This window comes from Abramis brama (assembly GCF_963993115.1).
Source record: "Abramis brama genome assembly, chromosome: 20".
Classification (NCBI taxonomy): Eukaryota; Metazoa; Chordata; class Actinopteri; order Cypriniformes; family Leuciscidae; genus Abramis; species Abramis brama.
Window position 1 is genome coordinate 12,034,981 of NC_139982.1, and position 23,273 is coordinate 12,058,253.

Sequence of the window (23,273 nt, forward strand, 5' to 3'; positions counted from 1 at the left end):
TCTGTTAATCTATAACATGATAGTTTTAAAACATTTTGAACTGCTGCTTGGCACAGACATCAACAATCAGCATATGAATCTCAATGATGACAATCAAAATGTTCATGTCACAGTGCATGCTGGGTTTCAGGATAGTATAAAACTCCCAGCTTGCTCTGCTGCATAAATAAATAAATAAAAATACATTATTGCCACCATTGATGAGAGATATATGCAGATGTTTGATATCTCTGTGTTTCTACCAGACATTGTAGCTCTGATTTTTTTTAGGTTGTGTATGAGGTGTTTAAAAAAAAAGAGCATCATCGTAACTTATTACTGTATTTTCACAGTGGTGGTAATGTAACAGTTTTGATACAGGATTAAAAACTGAATGAGACTTAGTGAATGAACAGGCTATATGATGACATTTTCATCATAATCAATATAACGTCAATATTCTCTCTAGAAGAGGGAACGAGTACTGCGTAATATCTTACGCTAGGGGAAAACTCTTTTCCGCGAGATATTGAAGCCAAAAATTATCCTTAATTTTGAATTAATGCAAAACGCGTTAGGCGAGACAGCTCGCGCGCCCATTGGCTGCCCTGCGGCAACTGCAGCAGCCTATCGAGAGAGGCCCTAATGACGTCAGATCCAATGGGGGCGCTTTGCGCCAAACTGCTTCACGTCCCGTCGAAACAGGCGTGGCTTGGGAATATATATATAGCTCGACAGGCTGTATAATCTGGTTTTTCATCACCGAAGCAAACCAGAGCGTGTTGCAGGCACGGCAAAGATACGCAGTACTCGTTCCCTCTTCTAGAGAGAACCGAGGTTACGTTAGTAACCGAGTACGTTCTCTTACGAGAGGTCTCTCGTACTGCGTAATATCTTACGCTAGGGGAACACAGTGTAAAACGCTGTGCATGCTGAGATCCAACACCAAAGTCCCAAGGGCAGGTGCCCGGGGTTCATATAGTGCATAATCACCAGGGACTCGCAGAGAGTCCGGGAAAGAGGGGCTGGAACAGCATCATTCCCGTAATAAGAAGCGTCCTATAAGGAGCATATTATACCAAAAGTGTTCCACACAGTCAGGGCGAAAAAACCCGGCCTGAACTGATGAATATTATGAGTCTTACATATTGCTCATAGAATAATTTAATTGATCAGCGAGCGGCGCTCAAGCGGTTTCAGTATTCTGAGCCGAAAACCTCGGGGCAGAAAAAAATTATTTATTAGACTGAAAGCAGCTTAGCCTGCAATGCGGGAACCTCTAGGTTATAAAACCTTATAAATGTAGACGGGGAGGCCCAGCCTGCCGCCATACAGATATCTTGTAAGGCAATCCCACTAGACCAAGCCCACGATGAAGCCATGCTTCTCATGGAGTGCGCCCTGACACCCAATGGGCATTGCAAACCCTTAGACGTGTAGGCCAGCGCTATATCATCAACTATCCATCTGGATAGACTTTGTTTCGACGCAGCTAGTCCCTTAAGACGTCCGCTGAACGAAAGACAAGTGTTTGATGTCTATTGACTGGATCGGCTCGAATGGTGCACCTTTCATGGCTTCTAGGACCGTAGAAAGGTCCCACATGGGGACTGAGGGAGGTCTGGGAGGATTCAGCCTCTTAGCTCCTCTAAGGAAGCGGATGACCAGATCGTTCCTTCCAAGTGACTGGCCAAGTGTAGGTTTAGTAAACGCTGCTATGGCCGCCACATAAACCTTGAGCGTGGATGGGGCTCTGCCCTTATCCAGTAGCTCTTGCAGGAAGGAAAGGACCTCCGTCACCCCACAGTCTGGGGGTGATATGCCACGAGCTGTGCACCAGCTAGAGAACACAAACCAGCTAGAGAACACGAGGAGTAGAACCGTCTAGTCGACGGGGCCCTAGCCTGTGTGATCATGTTTAACACTCCCTCCGGGAGGTTAGCGGGTACCCTTTGATGGCCCACACATGTAGGGACCAAAGCTCTGGGCGAGGATGCCAGATCGAGCCCCTGGCCTGAGAAAGGAGGTCCCTCCTCACTGGTATCGGCCATGGGGCAGTGCTTGTCAGCTGCATCAGAACTGGGAACCAAGCCTGTTTTTTCCAGAGCAGAGCCACAAGTAGCACTGAGCATCCATTTTCCCTGATTCGCTCTAATACCTGAGGCAGGAGGTGACGGGGGGAAAAGCGTAGAGCGGGCAGCGGGGCCAGACGTGGGCCAGCGCATCCCTGCTCTTGGAGAAAAACTCCGGACAGTGAGCATTTTCTTGAGACGCAAACAGGTCTACCTTCGCTCTGCCGAATGTCTCCCACAGCAGTTGGACTGCTTGCGGGTGTAGAGACTATTCTCCAGCCGGAACATTGTTTCTGGACAGTCTGTCTGGTCCCACGTTCAGGAGACCTGGCACATGCGCTGCTCTCAGCGAGCGCAGATTGTGCTGAGCCCAGACCAGACCAGGAGGCGCTCTGTCAGCCTGTAAAGGTTTCGGGATCTGATACCTCCTTGGTGATTTATATAGGCCACCACTGACATGTTGTCCGAACGGACCAAGACGTGGTGTCCTTTTATCTGGGGACAAAAGCGCCTCAGCGCGTTGTCGACTACCAACATTTCCAGGCAGTTTATGTGTAGGAGCCTTTCCCGTTCTGACCACTGGCCGAAGAACGGTCTGCCCTCGAGCAGCGCTCCCAACCCCGAGGTGGAGGCGTCCGTAGACACCACCTTCACACTCGAGGAAGTCCCCAGGCTTACACCTGATCGGTACCAGCCGGTCGCTCTCCAAGGTTTCAGAGCTGAAACGCATTTCTGATCAACCTTGAGGCGAAATAGACCGGAGGTCCACGCTCGACGCGGTACTCGCGCTTCCAGCCAGAAATGCAGAGGGCGCATACGAAGCAGACCCAACTGGAGTACTGACGATGCTGAGGCCATGAGACCCAGCATCATCTGAAACTTCCTGAGTGGGACCATAGTGCCGCAGCGGAAGGATTTCGTCATGCGCTGAATATTCAGACTGCACTGTGGCGATAGGCACATATTCTCTGACTGGGAGACAGTGAACTCTTCTTCCAATTGACTTTGAGACCAAGATTCTCGAGATGTTCGAGTAATACGGTCCTGTGTTCTATGAGTTCTGAGTGTGATCGAGCTAGAATCAGCCAATCGTCCAAGTAGTTCAGAACTCGCATGCCCTGGAGTTTCAGGGGTGCGAGAGCCGCGTCCATGCACATCGTAAATGTACGGGGTGCTAGGGACAGGCCAAACGGCAGGACTGTGTATTGATATGCCTGGCCCTCGAAGGCGAATCTCAAAAATCGCCTGTGAAGTGACGCTATTTGTATTTGGAAATACGCGTCCTTCAGATCTATTGACATAAACCAGTCCCCTGGGCGAATTTGCGAGAGGATATTCCTGGTCGTGAGCATTCTGAACCGGCATGTCGAAAGCACTTCATTCAGCTGTCTTAGATCTAGGATGGGTCTGAGACCCCCGTCTTTTTTCTGTACCAGAAAATATCTGCTGTATAGACCTCCTTCGCTCTGAGCTGGAGATAAAGATCTGATCACCCCGTGGGGCTTGTCATGTCTGTGAGTGAATATGTGGGCGCAGGACAGCGGGCACATTTACTACACTGAAAACACTGTCTGCTTGAGCTGACTGTATGGGTGTTGGTTTCGTTTTCACAGGAACCGTGAGACATGCCGTGTGTAGTGTTTGTGGGCACTGGGTCGTGGGCACATTCACTACGTTTAATGCACAATCGACATGAGTCGATTTTATGTGTGCGAGCCCTGTGTGGCGGGCTGTGCTTGTGTGTAGGGATGAACACTGGGCTGTGGGCATTTTCACTACACTCATAATACCATCGGCCATGGCCGGAATAACCAGAATTGTACTCTTATGAGATTTCTCTGAGTTGCCATAAAACGGTGTTTGGGTGCAGGCGAGCGGGTTGTACAACGCGCTCGTTGGCTGCAAAATATACATCTGCAGTCGCCTTTTTAAGGGGACTGACAGAGAGAAATGCTTTGAAGGCTCATATGTTTAGACGCTCATAAATACTCGAGCACCATAATGTGCGAGAGGCGGGTTCGCTTTCTGCATGTAAGAAAGCTGGCCGCGAGCTCGGAGAAGCGAACGGCATAATTTTTTATTTATTTATTTTCATCCGCCGCCAGAGCCAGGAACACGGGTCTCTGGTGCGAAAGCCTAAGATTTCGCCACTGAGCCAAAGGGGGAAAACACATAAGCATTCAGTTAGCGCAAGCATATAAGAGAGCGCCATGTTTTGTGTCGGCGTGTATTATAACAGGCTCATTTACTGCAATATTAATATTTCCAGCCGCCTGAACTTAAGAGGGGACTGAGAAATGTGTGAGAATTAGAGGTTGGTCCGGCCTCGGCGGGACTAAAAACACTCTCTCTCCTCCCTTCGCCGGCGAGTGAGGCACGCGGGGTGCTGAACATTGCTTGTGACCATCCGCTTTGACATCTCTTGTGAACGGCGCAGTTTGCGCGGCTCAAGCAAAGAGAGAGAGAGTGGGAAGAGGGGTCGTATAGGCAAATAGCCAGAGAGCATCATCATGTCTTGTGACTGCGTTTGTTTGCAGGCGTGCATGTATTATAACAGGCTTGTTTACTGCAATACTGATATTTCCAGTCACCTGAACTTAAGAGGGGATTGAGAAATGTGTGAGAAATGGAGGTTGGTCCGGCCTCAGCGGGACTAAAAACACTCTCTTTCCTCCTTTCGTTGGTGAGTGACGCACGCGAACAGGGCGCGAGAGCGGGGTAGCTTTCTTGTAATGTAAAGAAAACTAGCCCAGTGACCGTCCGCTTCTGACATCCCTTGTGAACGGCGCAGTTTGCGCGGCACGAGCAAAGCGAGAGAGAGCGGGAAGAGAGAGCGTCATCATGTTTTGCGTCAGTGTTTGTTTGCAGGCGTGCATGTATTATAACAGGCTCGTTTGCTGCAATATTGATATTTCCAGTCGCCTGAACTTAAGAGGGGACTGAGAAATGTGTGAGAAATGGAGGTTGGAAGTAAGCATCATCAAGTATTTATTTATCATCGATAATGATGCCAAGATATTTATATTATTTTACTCACTCAATCACATTACCTCGTGAAGTCTGGAGAGGAATAAAATTGTCTACCACATTTTTCGAGCTTGAGAATAACATGATTTTAGCACTGAAAAAAAATTATTCATTGAATTTAATCAATTATTTTATGGTAAGTGGTTGCACACAATTGATTTTAGCTACATTTAAACAAATGTATAAAGCTGAACTTATTAAATTTTAGTTCAACTTAATGCATTTGTTTAAATGTAGCTTAAATCAATTGAAGCCGAGACTGAATAACATCAAAAGCCGTTTGAAGCTTAAGCAAGGCTTGCTGTTTCGAAGGTGCACCACAATACATGACAGTATCATCTGCGTAAAAGTAAAAATGTACATCTTGAATATCATAATCAATACTGTTTATGTAGATAGTGAATAAAACAGGCCCCAACACGGATCCTTGAGGAACACCTTTAAAGGAGAACTCCGGGCAATTTTTAAGTTAATCTTGATCGTTATACCTTTGTGAGTACTGTCTATAGAAACAAAAACGAACCGGATTGGTGCTTGCAACACGGAGCTGCTAGAGCTAATGCCCAGAGCTCCCACTCAGCTAAAATGGCAGTTATGGGGGCATATACATAAAGAGTGTCTTTGTCCCTCTTAACAGACACAAAATGCAATTAAAATGTCTGTCCAAAATGAACAGGGCCCTTACATGACAGCAAGATGCTTTTAGCAACTTAGTCATTTTTTAAATTCACCTAAATAGTGTTTTAGACGGCTAGGTGTAGTCTCACGCTGAAGTCCCGTGGGAACTCAGTTGTAGCCGGAAAAAGGTAAATAGCAGTGAGGAGCGTAGTGTGTGAAGAGTGAAGATCGGAGTTGCTCACAAGTGAAGAAGAAATGGTTCGCGTTTCTGCCGTTCCGAATTGTGGCAACAGAATGCGAAAATACAAGAACTTAAATTTTCATCATCTTCCTTTCCATGACCTCGGATAGGATAAGTAAAGTTTAAATTACCTCCACAGTGGTTGCACCCGTCTTCGTCCACGGAATGGCATTTTTCTTCAACCGGCCCCGCTATGTTGTGTCTGTGTAGTCATCCTTGTCAAAGTGTTCGCTGCAAATGCGGTAATCTTTAGCGCGTAGTACTTGTATGGGAGTTTGCACATCAAGTTGAAGTACAACTAGCCACAACTGCAGAAACTCGAGGTCATGGAAAGGAAGGCGATGAAAATTTAAGTTCTTGTATTTTCGCATTCTGTTGAGGTTTAGTAGTTGATGTTTTATTGAAAACATTTGGTCACCATTATGGTGATTAGTGTTTAATTTGGTAGGACAGTTTGACTTGGCTTTTATGTGTGTTTCTGGTCTTTGTAACAGCTTTTACCAAAAGGTATAATTTGTTTGTAAAGTAAGAGAGAAACAAAGATAATCAGGTGAAACAGTTTTCAGCACAATTAGAAATATAATAGTTTACTGATTTTACTCCTGAACGAAAGTGGTTAATTGTTATCAACATATTATATTATCCATCTATACTTTCTTGCAACAGTTCAGAACTTTGTATTGTTTGTGAATATTACTAATATTATTATTTTTATTATTATTATCAATAATAAATTATGATGCTGATTAAAATTGACTAATTTTGTTTCTGGCTTTCTTTGCAATAAATTGTGTTTTAGTACACATAGTTGCAAAGATCACAAACTCACATAAAAAGACAGGAGTCAAATTGCTCAACTAAAGTAAATACTGATAACCATAATTGTGACAAACATTTTCAATAAAAATTCAACATCTAACCCTCTGTTAATTCTCAATAAGAACTTCTGCTGAGATCTTGAGAGATGTATTGTCTTCTTTTATTTCCAGTTGATTCCAGGCTGTGTGGCTTTAAGTCAGTTATAGTTGCTGTGTTTCGTTTCTGACAGTATAAACATGTTGAATTAACATCACATTGTAACATTGATTCAATGCCATTACCATTGATTTTTGGATGAAATCTTAAAAAAAAAAAAAAAATTGAGGGAGCAAAAGTGATACTGAGTCAAAAAATTACACATTAACATTGATTTAACATTGTTTCGATGGTTGCTATCTATCTGGGACCCTAATCAAATGCACCTGAACCAGCTAATCAATGTCTTCAGGATTACTAGAAAGCTACAGGCAGGAGAGTTTATCAGGGTTGGAGCTAAACTCTGCAGAGCTGTGGCCCTCCAGGACAGAGTTTGCCCATCCCTGCTTTAGAGGAACTTGATGGGCTTTTGGCACTCCATTTTGTGCCTGCGCACTGCCATTGGATGGTGAGAGGATAACAAACATGCCATACAAACACACAGTCACACTAGCCATAAAAATAATAATAATGGTAGGGATTATTTTTGCCCCAGGGTTACAACCTTTATTCAGTACAGTTTATGGCAACTGTATTAAGGCATTGGATGATATGTGATACAGTCAAGTCAAGTCAAGTCAAGTGAAGTCATCCTCATTTATATAGCGCTTTTAACAATGTAGATTGTTTCAAAGCAGCTTTACAGAGATAAGCATATAATTTAAGGTAACAGAGATTGTTTTGGCTTTATAGCGGTTCTTTAATAAAGTTATTTTCCAGCTAAAGTTAGTTTTGATTGATTCGCTTCCATCGCAACGATCATTTGTTATTAAATTAGGGGCCGCTAAGATTTTTCACATTTGGCTCCAAAACTCTGGAATAGCCTTCCTGATACTGTTCGTTGCTCGGACTCACTCTCCCAGTTTAAAACTAGATTAAAGACGCATCTTTTCAGCCAGGCATTCATATAATATTGTTAATCTCACAGTTTCAAACTACAATCCGGCCTCTAGTTCATAAATGCCAGAGGAGAACTGGCCCCCGACTGAGCCTGGGTTCTCCCAAGGTTTTTTTTTCTCCATTAGGTCACCTGATGGAGTTTTTCGGTTCCTTGCCACTGTTGCCTTTGGCTTGCTCAGTTGGGGATATTTTGGGGATATTTAATTTTATTCTATCAATCAATAAATTCCACTAGAAACAAACTTTGTTGTATTATTTTATTTTAATACTGTGAAGCTGCTTTGATACAATCTGTATTGTGAAAAGCGCTATACAAATATACTTGATTTGATTTGATTTTGATTTAAGATGACACCATTCTCTCTACATAGAATTTAAACGCGAACCTGTGAGAAACGCTAATGGCGTTCACATGCACATTAAGAATTGGTTCTATAGTTATGTGCGTTTGAATATATGTGTGCAGGTTTGGAATTCCCTACAGACCAAGCCTAAATAAACTACTGGTCTTTCCTTATAAATTTTGATACAGAATTTTATTTTATTTTGTCACTTTGGGGTAGGTACGCGAAACAAATTTTCCCGACAACGCTTTATCTGTAAAGTGGTAAAGGGATCCTCCATAGGAATAGACTAGTTGGCACTTCAGCACTGCGTTGTCATCGGGTCCAGGCGAAGGTCCTTCGTCAGATCTGGATACGGCCTGGATCCGGCAGGCTGCGGGAAAACCTCGGGATAAACAAAGACACTATTAAATTAGCGTAGATGCCATTCTTCTTATGATGTAACGAGTACATCAGGATTTATGGGAAGTGTTCCCGGTTCCGGCTGACCTAAACTATGCAGCCTAACATTGAATTATAGAAGTCTATAATGTGTTATGTGAATGCTAGGTCAAAGAGATGTGTCTTTAATCTGGCTTTGAACTGACAGAGTGTGTCTGCTTCCCGGACAATGGCAGGAAGACTGTTCCAGAGTTTTGGTGCTAAATAGGAGAAGGATCTACTGCCAGCAGTCGATTTTGATATTCTAGGTATTATCAACTGGCCAGAATTTTGAGATTGCAATAGACGTGAAGGACTATAATGCGTTAAGAGCTTGCTCAAGTACTGCGGAGCTAAACCATTTAGTGCTTTGTAAGTAATCAGCAATATTTTAAAATGTATGCAATGTTTAATAGGGAGCCAATGCAGTGTTGATAAGAACCGGGCTAATATGGTCATACTTCCTGGTTCTGGTAAGGACTCGAGCTGCTGCGTTTTGGACCAGCTGTAGTTTGTTTATTAAGCGTGCAGGACAACCACCCAGTAGAGCATTACAATAATCTAGCCTTGAGGTCATGAGCATGAACTAATTGTTCCGCATTTGTCAATGAGAGCATATGGCGTAATTTAGACATATTTTTAAGATGGAAAAATGCGGTTTTAAAGATACTAGACACGGGACTTTCAAATGAAAGATTGGTATCAAAGAGCACAATGAAGACGACGAAGACTTGACAGAGCAGGCATCAAGTGTTAGACAGTATTCTAGGTTATTACGTGTGGAAGTTTTTTGTCCAATAATTAGAATCTCTGTTTTTTTCAGAATTTAGAAGTAGGAAATTACTAGTTATCCAGTTTTTTTATATCAGCTATGCATTCCGTTAATTTTGTGAATTGGTAAGTTTCGTCGGGGCGTGAAGAAATATAGAGCTGAGTATCATCAGCATAACAGTGAAAACTAATGCCATGCTTCCTAATGATATCTCCTAAGGGTAGCATGTACAGAGTGAACAGCAACGGTCCTAGTGCTGAGCCTTGTGGTACGCCATACTGAACTTGTGATCGATAAGACATCTCTTCATTTACTGCTACAAACTGATAACGGTCAGATAAGTATGATTTAAACCATGCTAATGCAATTCCACTAATGCCAACATCATTTTCGAGTCTATTTAAAAGAATGTTGTGGTCGATAAGTGTCAAATGCAGCATTAAGATCGAGTAACACTAATAGAGAGATACAACCACGATCGGATGATAAGAGCAAATCATTTTTGACTCTAATGAGAGCTGTCTCAGTACTATGATACGGTCTAAATCCTGATTGAAAATCCTTGCAGATATCATTTCTTTCTAAAAAGGAACATAGTTGTGAAGATACTGCCTTTTCTAGTATCTTTGACAGAAAAGGTAGATTCGAGATCGGCCTGTAATTGACTAATTCTGTAGGATCAAGTTGCGTTTTTTAACAAGCGGTTTAATCATAGCCAGCTTAAAAGTTTTTGGTACATATCCTATTGACAAAGATGAATTAATGATAGCAAGAAGAGGATCTATGACCTCTGGGAGCATCTCTTTCAGTAGCTTAGTCGGTATAGGGTCTAACATACATGTTGTCAATTTAGATGATTTAACGAGTTTAGTAAATTCTTCCTCTCCTATAGCAACGAATGAATCAAATTTTTCTTCAAGGAGACTACAATGCACTGCCTGATGCGATACTGTAGTAGATGGTTGCATAGTTATAATTTTCTCCCTGATATTATCAATCTTGTTATTAAAGAAGTTCATAAAGTCATTACTGCTGTGCTGCTTGGAAACATCTGGGGTTGAAGATTTATTTTCCGTTAGTTTAGCCACAATTTCAAATAAATACCTAGTTTTCTGGTTTTGTTTATTTTCTTCTAATAGGTTTGAAAAATAAGCAGATCTAGCAGCTTTTAAGGCCTTTCTGTATGCAATCGAACTGTCTTTCCATGAAATCCAAAATACCTCTAGTTTTGTTTTCTTCCAGCAACGCTCCATTTTTCTCGCTGCTCTCTTAAGGGGCCGAGTGTGCTCGTTGTACCACGGCGTTGGACTATTTTCTATAATCAATCATTAATAATTAAGTGTGAAGTCTTAAAAATAGTTGAAAAATACAATAAACAGGGTGTAATTACTAACCAAAATGGGCTGCAGTAGGATTTTATGAAATATAAAGTGAGGAGTTTAGCCATTAAAATGAGTAAAACGATTGCCAAAAGTAAACGGGTCAAAATACAAGCCATCATCCAAGAGTTTGGTGCCCTGTGTGATAAAACAGATTTAACACAGGAATTAGTTCAAAATCTCATAAAAATTACAAGGGGATTTAAATAAACATTATGAGGAAAAGGCAAAATCTGCTTTCATACGTTCCAGAAGAAAGTGGCTTGAGCATGGTGGAAAAAAAACAAAATATTTTTATTCTTTGGAAAAAAGAAATGGAAAAATGTTAGCAAGTAGCACTACAAAGTTTCAAACAATGCCCAGAAAAGGACAATTAAGCTATATAACAAGGAGGGAAATAATTGAAAAAAAATAAGTTGTTTTAAGTAATTAGCTACGCCTTGCTGTAAATGAACAAGTCGTTCATATGAGCTTTTACACAATCCTCATTCGCATGCCGAAAACTGAGATATGATATGAATGACGAATAAGGGGAAACAAATGTGATGATTTACATTTTATTTATGTGATTCCATGAAACCGGTACGATTTGGACATACACATTTTTGGATTTTTTACTTATATGTATTACTTTTCTGAACACCCCACAACATTAATTGCATATTTAACTTCCAGAAAAAAAAAACATATGTTCCCACCTCAGGCATCAAATCCCTAATTACTGAGGGATGGAACTAAATAATGTGATTTTAATGAATAATCTTGAATTTACTTGGAAAAAAAAACATTACCAGCAAAAAAGCACAGATAGATCTTCATGGGAATGGCAAAATGTATGGACTTTTTTCTAATTTTATTATTCATATCCCAAGTAGACTTTCATAGAAGGCCATGAGGGACAAAATAGGTGGTGTCAACTGAAAAAAAAAACAAGCTAATTTCTAATGTAAAGATATTATGTCATAATTTTTAAACTTTATTAAAGGAGACATTTCAATTGATACAAAAAGCTTTTAAAAGATTGTGGTGACCCAATAGGTAAAATACACTTAAAAGGTCAGAGGGACTCAAATCATATGGTTTCGTGGAATGACTCATATGCACATCAGCTTATGGAAACGTGTTTAACAAGTTAAAACATTAACACTTGTGTGATCAGGCGTATATATTTATTATTGTTATTATTATTATTATTATTATTATTATTATTATTATTATTATTATATGGACAGATCATCTGGCCAGACATGAGTCACAGAGAGACTCAGAGTCTCCGGATGTTCGTGTGCTTCAAGCTGCCCAAAACAACATCTGTATGAAAGCCTCCTGACGCCCCTCACTAATGCTGATTTCATTAAAGTCTCTTCAGACTGTTTGCTGAACATAAAGAAGACGCGTTAAGGCTTTTATAAACTTTTCCACTTAAACTATTTATCAAATTTACACGCGGCTTTCCCCCGTGCCTGATGTTCGCCTTTGATTTGATCTGATGAAGGCAAAATAAACATTTCCTCTTCTCGTATATTAATCTCAAATGAAAGCACAGAACCACTGCTTGGTGTTCACTTTGTTTTGACTGTGCTAAACTATTTTACCGCTCCAGTTTAGCCTCAAATGTAAGAGAAGAAAACACACTCGTGAGGGGTTCGTGGACGCGCACAGACGCCGAGCGGGCAGGTTGAGTCTATAAGGTTCTCATGTGTTATTTAAGAGCGCAGCGCCGCGCGAGCGCCAGTCACATTGCAGAAACCAGAGACAGTATTTGAAACACTGTAGATCCAATCAGAGAGAAATGGCAGAAACCGCACCCGCACCCGCTGTTGTCGCCCCGGCCAAAGCGCCCAAGAAGAAGTCCGCTGCGAAGGCCAAGAAAGCAGGACCAGGCGTCGGCGAGCTCATCGTCAAAGCTGTGTCCGCATCCAAGGAGAGGAGTGGCGTGTCTCTTGCCGCGCTGAAGAAAGCGCTCGCTGCCGGCGGCTACGATGTGGAGAAGAACAACTCCCGCGTCAAGATCGCCATCAAGAGCCTGGTGACCAAAGGCGCCCTGGTGCAGGTCAAAGGGACCGGCGCCTCGGGCTCATTCAAGCTCAACAAGCAGCAAGCCGAGACCAAGAAGAAAGCGGCTACTAAAGCGAAGAAGCCCGCGGCCAAGAAACCCGCCGCTGCCAAGAAGCCCAAGAGCGCTGCGGCAAAGAAGCCCGCCGCCAAGAAATCGCCTAAGAAACCCGCCGCTAAGAAGTCGCCCAAGAAGGCCAAGAAACCCGCCGCCACAGCCGCTAAGAAGGCGACGAAGAGCCCCAAGAAGGCACAGAAACCAGCAGCCGCTAAGAAAGCAGCCAAGAGTCCCAAAAAGGCAAAGACTGCTAAACCTAAGGTGGCAAAACCTAAAGCTACCAAGCCTAAAAAGGCAGCGCCCAAAAAGAAGTAAAGCTCACTGTTTGTTCCTCAACGGCTCTTTTAAGAGCCACCCACTTACTCTGAATTAGAGCAAAACTTATTTATATTTAAGGTTTCTGTTCATTTCGATAAAAATGTGAAATGAATTTTCAATAGAGATGTGACTTTTAACCTCTTGGAGTCATTGATTCTAAACAAACAATTAAAAACACCCAGTTATAAAAAATAAAAAAAAACTTAAACCATTATTATATAAGGTATTGTAAATGGCCACGAAAAACTAGAGGGTTCAGACTGTTCAGAAATGGCATGTTATACAACAAGGTACAGACAGAATATACACACAACACTATGCTGGGGAATTGTGATAATACAATACAAACAACCCCACATCCAACAATATGGACAGTGATAAAACTCCAGTATTGCAATAAGAACATAATACTGTACAGTATCAGATGGTCAGTGTGCACAGAATATACAGTGTCTGTGTGAAAGGTGCAGCGCTTTTGGTAGGAACAGTGTACAATCCGTTTTTATACTTGTTTAAATTTCATATAACTCTTCTGTCTTATTAATCACACTCACAAATGCTTGTGCAAACAGTGCACAATAATACCCGCTAGGGGGAGAGAAGTTCAGTGATTGGTTTAAATCTTTACAGACTCTAAACCAATCGGCGACCGGCACTCTCGTTTAAAGCCAGTGTGAGGCGGCATACAGATTTTATTCTGTTACTTTTAACTATAAAGTTTGTTGTAACTGATTTAAAAACAATGAGTGGAAGAGGCAAAACCGGTGGTAAAGCCAGAGCGAAGGCAAAGACTCGCTCCTCTAGGGCTGGACTGCAGTTCCCTGTCGGCCGTGTTCACAGGCTTCTCCGCAAAGGAAACTACGGCGAGCGCGTCGGTGCCGGAGCTCCTGTTTATCTGGCGGCGGTGCTCGAGTATTTGACTGCTGAGATCCTGGAGTTGGCTGGAAATGCCGCTCGGGATAACAAGAAGACCCGCATCATCCCCCGTCACCTGCAGTTGGCGGTGCGTAACGACGAGGAGCTCAACAAACTTCTAGGCCGAGTGACCATCGCTCAGGGCGGCGTGCTGCCCAACATCCAGGCCGTGCTGCTGCCTAAGAAGACCGAGAAACCCTCTAAATCTAAATAAGTGCAGTCAAGTTCGTTTTAGACCAAAAGGCTCTTTTAAGAGCCACCCATTTTATCTGACAGAGAGTGTTTTTCCTTTTTAATATTTACAAACAGCATAAAGGCGGTTGAGAGAGAAAATGACCCATCAAACCAGAGTAAAATATATGAATGCTTCACTGACGATTACAGTATCCTTACAGTCACAGGTGTGCGTGTTTGTTGTAAGCATGATGATCCCCTAATGTGTGTTTGTTACCCAACCCATCTCCCTTAATATTAACATGTAGTTGGTCTACCAAGCTCTGATAGTGTATCGAATATTTTAACAAATTGTTCAAAATAAAAAGCAACATACATCTCGGCTTCATGGTAAAAGAAACTGGTAAATGTTACTCTGGTTCTTTGATCCCCGATTTTACGGGACGGATGGAAACCCTAGTGTGTCTCGCTGCTGTGCTTTTATAATGACTATTGTGATCATCTAATCCGAGATCTGCACAATTACTGGGAATTAAGGCGAGTATTTCAGAACAATTGAATACAACATTGTGAGTATAAAGACCAGGGAGGTGTTATATATACACCGTTTGATGTATATGAAGTATTCAACAGAACAAAAGCAGCTCGAGCGGGAAACCTTCCACTTGTTTGAAAAGAGGAAACGCGCAGTCATTGGCTGGCACTCATGCGCAGACGTCACGTATTAGCCAATCACAAGGTCTGCATCCTCGCGACACTATGAGCTCGTGACGGTACAATGCTTTAAAAGCGGGTGTATAACGTATAACAGCATTTCCTTCCAGCGCAAGCAGGACAGAGAGAAGAAGCCCTAAGCAATGGCCAGAACCAAGCAGACCGCTCGTAAATCCACCGGTGGTAAAGCCCCGAGGAAGCAGCTCGCTACTAAAGCCGCCCGTAAGAGCGCTCCGGCCACCGGCGGCGTCAAGAAGCCTCACCGCTACCGCCCCGGGACCGTGGCTCTGCGGGAGATTCGCCGCTATCAGAAGTCCACCGAGCTGCTGATCCGCAAACTGCCCTTCCAGCGGCTGGTGAGAGAAATCGCTCAGGACTTCAAGACGGACCTGCGCTTCCAGAGCTCCGCTGTCATGGCCCTGCAGGAATCCAGCGAGGCTTATTTGGTCGGTCTGTTCGAGGACACCAACCTGTGCGCCATCCACGCCAAGAGGGTCACCATCATGCCCAAAGATATTCAGCTGGCCCGCCGCATCCGCGGAGAGCGCGCTTAAACCCGCGTCTGCGTCAACCCACAACGGCTCTTTTAAGAGCCACCAAAACTGCACTGAACGAGATCATTTCCAGTTTAACTCAATATGAGTAGAAAGTTGCGTTCACGCATTACATTAATACTCTCTGGGTCACCGTTCTCTAAATCAGGGTTCACCAATCTCGGTCCTGGAGGGCCGCTGTCCTGCAGAGTTTAGCTCCAATCACAATTAAACACACCTGAACCAGCTAATCAAGGTCTCACTAGGCATACTAGAAACTTTCAAACAGGTGTGTTGGAGCTGGTTGGAGCTAAACTCTGCAGGACAGCGGCCCTCCAGGACCGAGATTGGTGAACCCTGCTCTAAATTATCAGTTACCCTTTCAGAATTAAATATAATCCTAACCCTAATTAGAAAACACTTAGACATAAAGAAATATGAATGAATTTTATGTAATAAAAGCGGTTATGTATTTTAATGTTTGTATAGATCGATGTTCTTTTTATTTTACATGAATACTGTGATGTCAGTTGTACAGAGTGAGAATCACACAAATAAACTGCGCACTCAGATTCCAATGTTGTGGATAGTTTCAAAGGAGCTAGAAATGTATCTTCATATTTACTAAAGCTTCTCTTCATATTCAAACAGTTTTCCCAAACAAGACTACAGTGGTTGTTTTTTTCCAACTCTTTTCTTCCAGCTACTCCCTAATAGTGGCATGGTCTGTTTTGAAACTTTTAGCGCAAGTTGAATGCCAACTTTAGAGATTACTCTTATACAGGTTATACATTTATTTAAGATTATTTATTTTAATATTTATTTCATTTGATGAAGAGGATATTATAACATCCTCTTCATCAAATGAAATAAATCTTGAAAGAAGTCGGACAGGCCTCGTTAGATTATGGTTTGGGTTGAACCACATTGTTTTGTGCTGGAACTACATTGAGGGGAGGGGCGTTTTGCGCCTTGTGACGCGGTCTTGGTTTCTATCAGGTCCTGTAAGTGAATATAAAAGGCCTCTTTGCAACGCTGAACGTACATATTTTGTCATCTTTTGACTGGAGTGAGTGAAACATGTCTGGAAGAGGCAAAGGCGGTAAAGGACTCGGGAAAGGAGGCGCTAAGCGTCACCGTAAAGTGCTGCGCGATAATATCCAGGGAATCACCAAACCCGCCATTCGTCGTCTGGCTCGCCGCGGCGGCGTCAAGCGCATCTCCGGTCTGATCTACGAGGAGACCCGCGGAGTGTTGAAGGTGTTCCTGGAGAACGTGATCCGCGATGCCGTCACCTACACCGAGCACGCCAAGAGAAAGACCGTCACCGCCATGGATGTTGTGTACGCGCTGAAGAGACAGGGACGCACCCTGTACGGCTTCGGCGGATAAACGCCTGAAACCAGGAGAAACCACTCGAACCCAACGGCTCTTTTAAGAGCCACACACATATTTTGAATAGAGTATGTCTTAGGTTTATTCTGTCAACTATTAATTAATAACTACTTTCAGGCAAAACGTATATGCTGTATGGAGATTATTTTAGTAATTACGGAACTTGTGTTTCCAGACTATTGCTCCTGTTTAGTTTTCTACAATAAATAATTTAGTTTCTAAGAACCTAAACGAGCAGGGTGTTCTCGTGTCACACGTTTAGTGTTTGTCAAAAACGACTGAATTCATGGCGCATTTTTTCATTGCATTAAAACCGACTCTCTTTTGAACTTCGCTAAAATAATATAATACTTAAATGTCACTCAAACCAGTAACATATCTCATCTAAATAGGATTGTACTGTTTTTTTTTGTGTGACAAACATTAAACCACATTTACTGTATCAAACTGATGTGTCAGAGGTGTATATAGGTAACAGTTATGTTTTTAAGTTTATCCTCATCATGCAAGCGCCTACATGTTATCACTTCGAGAAAAACGAAGTAAAATCTAAGTATTTACAGATGACTAGGCTACTGTATTCTGAATTATGCTGTATTAATCATTTGTGTTAAATTATGGTCTGAAAATCTACAGAGAGGTTTGGAAAATTGAGTCTGGAAAAGTGGAATTTTGAAATGTAAAGTAGGAATCCTGATCCGAGGTCCATTTTACTCTTAGGTTAAACTGGTTCTAACACATAAAAGGAGTTCTTGCCAAAATCCGGGACTCAAACTGAATCCCGAGGGACTTTATTTGTGTAGTTTAATGTGCACAATATTATGTAAGAACATTGCATAATTACAGTGAAAGTGTCCATTTAAAGTACTTCACTGGCATGATTGTGATCTGTCATGACACCTCATGAGCGGGAAAGTCAGACAAAGAGGCGCGTGCGTCGTGACGTGGTGTAGTCAATACTTCCAGCAGTGGAAAGGAATTCAAATTTAGAAGCTTTCAATTGGCGGATGAGCCTCTTTAGCGGCCCAATTCTGACCAATGAAAACACAGAGAAGGACAATCCAGCCCTCTGAAATGAGCTTTCAATAAATACCCAGTTCATCACCAGCACCACTCTTAACAGTTGTCGTTGACTTGTTACTTGTCGACTTGTTACTTGACTTGTTATACGTACATAAACGCATTCAGAGACTTCTTCAATTCAGTCAGTTGACCTTATACAGCTGTTACTTTTTGCAAAATAAAAATAATTGTTTCTGTAAATTTCCGTCACTTATAAAATTTATTTTTTATGACTCATGTCCAAGGGTCTTGTTTAGTTCGTATATCATTGGGTAATGCTTGATATTTAATAAAATTTCTCCAGGAATTCTGTTGCTGCTTTTAAATTGAGGCAAGATGGTGAAACCTTATGGGGGAAAAAACAAGCCACACCTTTACCAAAATGTGAAGAGAGAGTAAGGATAATGATCCTGAAACTTGTGGGGGAGTTCTGCTTCTTCTTCATGTTTTAATGGCAATTAACGCCTTAGGAGCATTATCGCCACATGTACTGAATGACAAATTAACATTATTCAAGAGTCCGGAATTTAACCTGGGATTAATGCTCAAAGTATTCCATCCACACATAATATATTCTAGACCTTAGACCCATGTCATATGGATTTAATTGGTGCTCTGTATAGCTGTATGTCCTGCCTTTTCCTAAAATATCCTCTTTCTTAATTCTAAGTGATTAAATAATGTATCACAATATATATTATATTTATTACATATAAAAAGCACATGACATACACTTTCAAATGGTGTAATACTATAACACCATTACCCTGTGTCACTGTGTTTCTACTGTCCCATCTAGTTTGCCACTTATGCATGACCTTTTTCTTTAAAACCTATTCTGCCTCTTTTTTTTGCTAGTTTATCAGCAACTTCATTACCAGATACCCCACTATTCCAGCCTCTTTCAATCTGTGTAATAATAAATATACTTCCATTAATAAATCTGCTTTGTCTGATTTTGCATGTATTATACTAATTAGAGCTGAAGAAGAATCTGAGGCTATAAGGGGCAATGGAGCAGATGCGTCTGTGCTGTCCGCCTTTTCTAGTCAATGAAGTACAATTGGAAGTAATGTATGGAAGGGTTGATTGTAAATATATTATTCAGCAAGAACTAATGAAATTCTGGCAAACAGAATGGGAAAAGGGAAATAAAGGCAGACATTATTTTATATTCAGTCAACAGTGAATCATTCCATAAATACAGGTTTAGGAATGAGGTGTGCATTGAATTATGGGCTGGCAATGGTTGGAAAACATCCAGATGGCAGATGCATGTGGAGAAGTAGAAACTGTGTGCCATGCTCTAATGGACTGTTTATATCATTGTACAAAGATACATCTCATGTAGGCTACTCAGAACTGTCGGAAGCTGGAACTTCAAGTTATTTATTAAAATCATTACTCTGTACTTAGGACTATGAGACAATAAAAGTTATCAACTTTTTGCACAGGACTGGACTGTATATCTAAGGATATAATCTGTTAAATCTATTAATTCTTCAAATGAACTGAGGAGGGCAGCAATACGCCATTGTAGCGTCTAGTCTGCCGCAAATATCAAAGAAGAAGAAGATCCACCGTGAGCTGAAGATTAACATTCCCGAACCAGTGAAATCTGCCCTCAAAGAAGGCGCTCACCAAGAGGGAAGAAACATCTACAATCCAGAAATAAAGAGAGTTAAGCCAAATTACAAAGTTGAAGGGGGTTTTCCTGTTCTCGTTTAGCGCCGGTCTGGCCACGCCCACCGGCAGAGCGCGTCATTCACATGGTAATGACGTGAATGTGGGAAACGCCCCCGATCAACAGGATAAAACTGGCGGCAAACTTTTGTTTGGCTTTATTGACTTTTCCTGAAGATGCCACGTCACGCACACGAGGAAGCTCTTCGGATGATCATAGACAGTGAGGAAGAATCGACTTGTTCCTCAGGGTCGGAAGATGATGAAGACGTTGATGATGAAGGCCTGCATTTTGAGGATCAGTTTGAGCCAGCGCATGACACATCTTCTGAAGAGTAAGCCGTTTATTCTTATTTTAGTTATTAGAGTCGCATATAGCTGTTTCAAACCAATATGGCCAGACGATATCTACCAGTTTGTGATATTATGAGTGAAATGTGTTGTCCTGTGGACTATTAGAACATCTAAATGTCTTCCAAAACAAGTGTACATGTTATACTCTAATGTGGAGAGAGAGATTGAGAGCGAGAGACATTTAGCAACGGAGCTTAACTGTGTTCTCCAACATCTGCTGAGGTTTAAATATTTTGAATGTGTAATTATTAATTAATTACAGAATTATTTATTATTATTATTATTAATAATAATAATAATAATATAATATACACTATGCAGGATTCACGATGCTTTTCACCATTAAAACTAGTCATCTCAGTCTGTGAAAAGGGTCCATTGATAGTTAATGGATATACGGTCGCGCGCTTTATGGCTGTTGATGGGGCATTGACACAACACGATGCCCCATCGACATGATGCCCCATCAACAGCCATAAGGCGCGCGACCGTATATCCATTAACTATCAATGGACCCTTTTCACAGACTGAGATGACTAGTTTTAATGGTGATCAGTATCGTGAATCCTGCAGAGTATTTTATTATTATTATTATTATTATTATTATTACTATTTAAATGTATGCACATTTATAACTATACGTGGTAATATATCACCGTTGCATCAGATTACAAAAAAAAGTAGGGTGTTTCTAATACTGAGGTTAATCTCACTGTCACTCACACAGCCGCTTTCTCTCTTCTTGACTGCTGTTATTAAGCTCTCTATAATTATTTTACTCTTTTTGAAAGTTGTGAAAACACTTTTGTGAAGTTCTATTGTTATTTGAGCAAATTTAAAAACAAAATATATATGTAATATAATCTCTCATTCACCACATTAGAATTTTACCCAACTAGGATGATTTTCTCTTCTAAGAAACCTGGAAATGTGAAAAGGGTCTATCACTTATGCATGCACTGGTTTGCCACCTTGGACAAAATAAGCTAACTGTTTACTAATATTTGTGCTTGTACCTTTTCTTTTCTTAGGAATGTGGTTCCTTCACGTGGACCTCACACAGGACACAAACATCGTTCAGTTTTCAACGCGGTTGAGAATCTTAATGAGTAAGTGCAGGTTTGCCTCGTCATTTTATAAGTGACATTATTTCACAGTACATGTAATCAAAATTAATCTAAGCAAAGTATATGTGCATGGATGAATGTGTAAATAGCTTTTTAATGAGTGGGCAATATATCAGTATTAGTAATTGATAATGTTGTGATCCTTTTGTCAACATGCTCACTTTTGTTTTCTCCCCCCACAGATGTGAGAATGACAGTGACCAGATTCCTGTTTTAAAGAGAGCCAAGACACTGTCATGGAGAGAAGAGACTGATGTCGATGTGGCTCCAAAGTCTCTGAGATTCCTGCCGGCTCGGGAACCTGGGCCGCAGTCGAGTCTTGCTGACTCGCACTCTCCTATGAGTCTTTTCAAACTGTTTTTCTCAGAGAGCGCCGTGTCAAATCTGTGCCACAACACAAACGCTCAGGCTGCCAGGGCACTCGCAAAGGGTCGCAAATACAGTTGGACAGATGTCAGTGTTGGCGAGCTGTACCGCTACATTGGACTCGTTTTCTACATGGCCTCGGTGAAGATGAGCTCCATCGCTGACTACTGGCGGCAGGACAGTCTCTTCTCTGTGCCCTTTCCCGCCACAGTCATGTCTAGGGACCGATACCGCACCATTTCATGGAATTTGCACATAAGTCACCCAGAGGCAGACAAGGAAAATGACAAAAAGAGGGGAACAGCTGAACATGACCAGCTCTTCAGGGTCAGACCCCTCATGGACACCATCCGTCTTGCGTGCAAAACCTTTTATCATCCCAGAAGAAATTTAGCTGTGAAGGAAAGACTGGTGGCATGCAGAGCAAATGCAGCAATGAGAAGATTCATGAAAGCCGAGCCAGCAAAGCTGGGCTTCAAGTTTTTTGTCCTGGCGGACTCGTCGAATGGATATACTGTGGACCTCTCTGTGTACACGGGCAAGAACATCTTTCCCACAGGCCGTGGGCTTTCTTATGATGCTGTGATGTCTCTTCTGGACAAGAAGGTTTTGGGCTCTGGGTACCATGTGTACATGGACGATTTCTATACAAGTCCAAAGCTCTTAACAGACTTGTTAGCTATGAAGTTTGGTGCTTGTGGGACTTACAGAGACTATAGGAAGGACTTCCCACGGAGCGCATCTAATCCATTGACCAAAAAGTCCAGCAGGGGATCCATCCGGTGGATTCGGGATGGGCCTCTTGTGTGTGTGAAGTGGATGGACAAACGAGAGGTGTCTGTTTGTTCCACCATCCATGCTGCCTATACAGGAGACCGTGTGCAACGACAAGTGAAAGCACGAGATGCACGGAGGAAAAAGTCTTTGCCGTGTCCTGCGCCTGTGAGCGCTTACAACCAGCACATGACAAGTGTTGACCCGTCCGACCAGCTGTTGCAGTACTACACTGCACAGCACAACACCATGAAGTGGTACAGAAAAGTCCTTCTACACTTCTTGGACGTTGCTGCCACCAACGCTTTCATATTGCACAAGGAGCTACACGGCAACATGACGCACAAGGCGTTTATGGAAGAGCTTGTTGCAGAGCTCTGTGGTGTGTCTGAGAAAGCAGATCCAGAACAGACCAGTAATGACCATGTGCCGGTTCCAGGAGCTGAGCTGACCTCCAATGTCAGAAGAATTGCCACTGTTGGTCGCCGCATATGTGTGCATTGCAAAGCAGTGCGTGGCAAGAAGCAACAAACACCATGGAAATGCCAGGCATGTGACGTTCATTTGTGCCTTCAGTTGAACAGGAACTGTTTCCAGGAATGGCACAACAATGAGTGAGCGTGTTCAAACCTGGGTGCACAGCAATGTGCCTTCAATTACACACCCTCTTTTGTTTGAGGAAACTGTACACTATTTTTGTAAATAAACTACATATGAAAATAAAAAATGTGTGGAATTTTTATTTTTATTTTTATTACTAGATTAGGGAAGGGATCAATATTTCCCCAGGTGCTGAATGCAGTATTTATGACCACTGGCACTGTCTTTCACACTGCTTTTAAGAAACAAGAAAATCAAAGCAGCATTATTATTGTAATACAATCTGGGCTGAATACTACTGAAGCTTGTTCCCGCCACAGACAAAAAAAATAAACAAGGTAATTGCGACTTTTTATCTCACAATTCTGACTTTTCTCAG

General features: G+C 42.1%; 5 protein-coding genes across 5 annotated transcripts; all 5 read left to right on the forward strand.

The window, feature by feature from the left end:
• The first annotated feature begins 12,522 nt into the window (after window positions 1–12,522).
• Window positions 12,523–13,670, forward strand: LOC311071327 (histone H1-like). Its single transcript, XM_084095685.1, has one exon. The coding sequence runs from the start codon at window positions 12,559–12,561 to the stop codon at window positions 13,192–13,194; it is 636 nt and encodes a 211-aa protein (XP_083951811.1). The 5' UTR covers window positions 12,523–12,558; the 3' UTR covers window positions 13,195–13,670.
• A 267-nt stretch (window positions 13,671–13,937) lies between these two features.
• Window positions 13,938–14,326, forward strand: LOC311071585 (histone H2A-like; the record flags this gene model as incomplete). The annotated part of the gene is made up of 1 exon (XM_084095988.1): window positions 13,938–14,326. The coding sequence occupies exon 1, from the start codon at window positions 13,940–13,942 to the stop codon at window positions 14,324–14,326; it is 387 nt and encodes a 128-aa protein (XP_083952114.1). The 5' UTR covers window positions 13,938–13,939.
• An 802-nt stretch (window positions 14,327–15,128) lies between these two features.
• On the forward strand, window positions 15,129–15,689 carry LOC311071584 (histone H3.2-like). Its single transcript, XM_084095987.1, has one exon. The coding sequence runs from the start codon at window positions 15,144–15,146 to the stop codon at window positions 15,552–15,554; it is 411 nt and encodes a 136-aa protein (XP_083952113.1). The 5' UTR covers window positions 15,129–15,143; the 3' UTR covers window positions 15,555–15,689.
• An 892-nt stretch (window positions 15,690–16,581) lies between these two features.
• LOC311070524 (histone H4) lies at window positions 16,582–18,336 on the forward strand. Its single transcript, XM_084094433.1, has one exon. The coding sequence runs from the start codon at window positions 16,614–16,616 to the stop codon at window positions 16,923–16,925; it is 312 nt and encodes a 103-aa protein (XP_083950559.1). The 5' UTR covers window positions 16,582–16,613; the 3' UTR covers window positions 16,926–18,336.
• A 1,404-nt stretch (window positions 18,337–19,740) lies between these two features.
• On the forward strand, window positions 19,741–23,021 carry LOC311070833 (piggyBac transposable element-derived protein 4-like). The gene is made up of 3 exons (XM_084094907.1): window positions 19,741–20,008; window positions 21,059–21,136; window positions 21,337–23,021. The coding sequence occupies exons 1-3, from the start codon at window positions 19,851–19,853 to the stop codon at window positions 22,910–22,912; spliced, it is 1,812 nt and encodes a 603-aa protein (XP_083951033.1). The 5' UTR covers window positions 19,741–19,850; the 3' UTR covers window positions 22,913–23,021.
• The last annotated feature ends 252 nt before the right edge of the window (window positions 23,022–23,273 follow it).